This window comes from Salvelinus sp. IW2-2015, unplaced genomic scaffold (assembly GCF_002910315.2).
Source record: "Salvelinus sp. IW2-2015 unplaced genomic scaffold, ASM291031v2 Un_scaffold4345, whole genome shotgun sequence".
NCBI classification, from domain to species: Eukaryota; Metazoa; Chordata; class Actinopteri; order Salmoniformes; family Salmonidae; genus Salvelinus; species Salvelinus sp. IW2-2015.
The window spans coordinates 48,301-52,881 of record NW_019945616.1 but is presented as its reverse complement, the minus strand read 5'-3'; the positions used below and the strand labels follow the sequence as shown (position 1 = coordinate 52,881).

Genomic DNA, 4,581 nt, shown 5'->3' with positions numbered 1-4,581 from the left:
AGGCAGAATGGGTGCGTGGCAGGGTTTTACGAGCCAGCCGAGATTACGTAGAACATTAGTTGCCGAACGCGGAGTGTAATTGGCTCTATTGAGCCTAATCCAGATCAGTCTTTCGCCGACTATTGGGGCAAATATCAGAATTGGACTGCCGGTGTGAGAACCCAGCCTCAAAAACGGATATCGATCCTATATCGGCACCTTCAAAAGGTTTATAGAGGCGGGTGTTCAACCTGTAACGAGGCCGATGTGCGCGGTGAGGTTAAGAGAATGGTTATGCCGATGTGTGAAGAAGTAGGCGTAAGGGACATGTGTAGCCAGTCATGATGGAGTCCACTGGGTGTTGGGCGTGCAGCCAGTCCCGGCGGTGGCTTCATCAGGTCTACAACTGGTGTTGATGGTGGAGTTGGTGTAGTAGCCATAAAACATTACAGAGTTAGAGAGATAACCCTGAGAGGGAAGAGAGGTGGTGTGGTTTCAGAAACAGACTGACAACATTGATGTAGTGTTTTGATATAGAAGTGCTCTTGCAGGTGCTTTACATTTGTATGCGTGAGCATTGCGTTGTGACTTTGCTAGGTATGTCAGCAGCAGTTGTTTTATTGGCATAGGCTGGATTTACACTCCACTAGGTGTACTCTGTAGAGGCTCAACAGCCACTTTGTGCTTTCACCGCACACAGCAGAGATTTTGGGGCATGCCAGAAATTGTAACCTAACGCAATCGGTGACATTTTGCTCGGACGATCAGTGGAGTTTAAACTTTAGAGTGAATCACATTAAAGTCAAAACCTTGTGGATGAACATAAATCAACCAACCAATCATATCCCTCATTTTACCGTGCCGGTGAACAGCTCCAGGCCTGTGACTCTGTGGGAGCTGGGGGTGTGAAGGGGCGGGTGGATGGCCTGGGGGAGCACCAGGAACAGGCCGTTGATGAGGAAGAGGAAGACGTTGAAGAGCAGAAGAGTCCTGATGAAGAGAAAGTAGGAGAGCACACCAGTGCCGAAGCGGCCGCCCAGCCTCTTCAAAGCCACCTGCCACAACTGCAGGGAACTGACGATGAAGAGACATSCGAACAAGATGTGATACAAAGCCTGTGGACACAGGACGCAGAGTTACTTTCATGCCTAACATCTCTGTGCAGAGGTTAACGTCAGGCTTGGAGCACTTTCCTCACATTTTACATCTGAATGATAGCCATGAAATTGCCAACAGCATGTTTTATGCTAGTGATAGCTTGGTTATACTCACTCGCTTAAGGAGGCTACAGCAGGGAACCTGGCTGCTCAAGAGGGACTGTCCAACTTTGTCACTGAATACAKGTTTCCTYAAGAGAGATGTTGACTGTAAAAGGGGTCTTTGAAGATTCAGCAATGATGAGAGAGAAGGGTTTAAGWAGCTTTCGTGTAATTAGTTTGTTGTCAAATTTGACATTGGCATCATGTAAAGCAAATGGTGTCCTGGAACAATTAAGATAATCAATTACAAACAATGAAGAGAATATGGCACACACCTCAGTTTAGTCTTCTCAGCCAGACTAAGGGGCGTGGCACGCAGCATACGCACACGGTCACGCGGGCGAAAGACTCTGAAGATGGTTGACCAGCTCCTGTCTCTTGGTCTCTGTAATCCACACATAGTAAAAGGATACCGTAAAACTTCAATTAAATAGCCCAGGCATTTATTTGCTTCAATCACTGAACACAACCGGCGAATATTAGAGACAGGCTTGTATTTGCTGGCTATTAAGGGAGCATGCAACTGGCATGCTGACTGCAGGAATGTCTAACAGAGCTGTTGCAGATAATTTAATGTTAATTTCTCTACCATCTACCGATTTTATCAACATTGTTTTAGAGAATTTGTCAGTACAATCCAACCGGCCTCAACCACAGATCACATGTAACCACAAAAGCCCAGGACCTCCACATCCGGCTTCTTCATCTGCGGGTGAAACTGGTCTCATCTGAGACCTGCCACACCGACAGCTGATGAAACGTGTGGGATTTGCACAACCGAAAAATTTCTGCACAACACTGTCAGAAACCGTCTTAGGGAAGCTCATCTGTGTGCTCGTTGTCCTCACCAGGGTCATGACCGGACTGGCTTTTGGCATCGTAACCGACTTCAGTGGACTAATGCTTGCCACTGGCATGTTGGAGAAGTGTGCTCTTCACAGATGAATCGCGGTTTCAACAATACCAGGCAGATGGCAGATGTGAGGGAAAGCGTTTTGTTGATTTCACGTTGTGAACGGAGTGCCCTATGGTGGCGGTGGGGCTATGGTATGGGCAGACATAAGCTATGGACAACAAACACAATTGCATTTATCGATGGCAATTTGAATGCACAGAGATATCGTGGCGGGATTCCGAGGCCCATTGTCGTGCCATTCATCCGCCATCACCTCACGTTTCAGCATGATAATGCACAGCCCCATATCGCAAGGATCTGTACACAATTCCTGGAGCTGTACATGTCCCAGTTCTTCTATGGCTGGCATACTCAACATGTCACCATTGAGCATGTTTGGGATGCTCTGGATTGACATGTACGACAGTGTGTTCCAGCTCCCGCAACATCCAGCAACTTCGCACAGCCATTGAAGAGTGGGACAACATTCCACAGGCACAATCAACAGCCTGATCAAGTCTGTGTGAAGGAGATGTGTCGTGCTGCATGATGCAAATGGTGGTCACACCAGATACTGACTGGTTTTCTGATCCACGCACTACCTTTTTTTAAGGTATAGGTGACCAACAAATCTGTGACTAACAAAAAAAAACATGTGTTTGATACATTCCACTTATTCCGCTCCGCCAAAACCACAAGCCCGTCCTCCCCAATTAAGGTGCCACAAACCTACTGTGATTCCCAGTCATATGAAATCCATAGATTAGGGCCAAATGAAATGTATTTCAATTGACTGATTTTCTTTATATGAACTGTTACTCAGTAAAATCTTTGAAATTGCTGCATGTTGCATTTATATTTTTGTTCAGTATAGCATTTTCTAACAAACCTTGTATCTTTAACTTTAGCAGCGGAGTCGTTCTTGTTGGTACAGGCCATCTCAGCAGAGCACAACAAACAGACACTGACTCCCAGCGGAGGGACAGTCAGGGAACGTTCACTCTATTCAAAGGTTGAACAAGAGGAGCTACCTCGTACAGCATTGGTAAAAAGATCTAAAACTGTCTGGTTTCAATGCCATACCCATTGTCCTGTGTCTGTAGTGAGGATGGTAGAAGGCCCCTCAAAGCTGGTGAAAAACTATTGCCTTCAGGGTGGATGGTGAAGTGGATTTGGGGATGGCACTCACCTTCCTCACAGACATCCTCAGAGTCTGCCTCGATCCCATACCAGGGATACTAGGTCTGGAGGAGAGGGAAAGTCTTGGGTCTGGCGGTGGTACCTGCGCAGCTGAGTAGAAGGATGTTGCACTGGGAGATTATTTCAAGACGACTCTGCTGCCCTGAGTGAGGAGAGACCATTTCCTGACGTTTAAAAGGAGGAAGATTACATTTACTACCTGGGTGTATCACTAGGAACCAAACGAAACAAACGGCCGAAACAGGGAGGGACTAACCTGAACTTGTCCAATAAGTATTCTGTTGCACAGCATACATGGTTCGCTACGGTGTGCACTAATGAATACACCCCGCAGTTTATTCAAACGTCAACCATTGTGAGGTCAGTGGCTTTTGCGTAGGCCATTTCTCCTCCAGTAGTTTTCTGAAACTTCTGACAACGTAAGACAAGAGACAGGAAACTCATCTAATGACTTATTAATGTACTTAGGCCCATTTTGACCATCCAAAATAGATTGATAGATTGTCAGAACATTGTACGTATTTAAAATGTGTGTGGTGCGTTTACACTTATCCAGAGCGATTTACAGTAGTGAGTGAATACGTTTTCATACTGTCCCCGGTAGGAATCGAACACACAACCCTGCCGTTGCAAGTGCTATGCTCTACCAACTGAGCCACATGGGTAACAGGGAGATACAAAGGAACTGCAACATTTTTGTGCGCTCTCAAAATATCACCTATAGTCTCTTTATGAGTCACAAAAGCCTTTGGCCTGGTCTTCTTCATTAGAGCACAACGTGCAAAAACCTTTGCAACTCAAACAAAACAAGCATTTATTTGGAGAATTCAGGTAGTACCTCACGGTTTCAAGCCGTTTTCTTCCCTTCTGTGTCTAATAAAACACAACCCAAAGGTTTCCCCTTAACAACCAGCTTGTGACCGAAAGGATTGTCTCACCGACGCTGCGACTGGGCATGGAGGACAGGACCCTCAGGGTGGCGGCAGACCAGCGGTTCCTACCAGAAGGTTGGTCTGCATGGATTCCTCACTCCTCTCATCTGCCTGCTCTCTGACATCACTCATATGGCTGCCAACCTATCTATGGGGAACATATGATTGAATATGATTAATCAGATGATAAAATATATTCAGTAGACACACTGCACTGGCCTTGGTCGTGTTCATTAGGGCATGCAATGGAAAATTATTTTTAAAATGTTTCAACTGCAAACATTTCTTATTGAACAAGTCCAAGTAGCCTCTCCTT

The 4,581-nt window shown here is 45.9% G+C and overlaps 1 protein-coding gene across 1 annotated transcript; it reads right to left on the bottom strand.

The window, feature by feature from the left end:
* Positions 1-318: 318 nt before the first annotated feature.
* Positions 319-4,374, bottom strand: LOC112077162 (transmembrane channel-like protein 6). The gene is made up of 6 exons (XM_070441596.1): positions 4,272-4,374; positions 3,323-3,475; positions 1,514-1,623; positions 1,252-1,327; positions 837-1,094; positions 319-447 (listed from the first exon to the last, which is right to left on the bottom strand). Exons 2-6 carry the CDS (start codon positions 3,359-3,361, stop codon positions 319-321), a joined length of 612 nt encoding a protein of 203 aa, XP_070297697.1. The 5' UTR covers positions 3,362-3,475; positions 4,272-4,374.
* Positions 4,375-4,581: the final 207 nt, after the last annotated feature.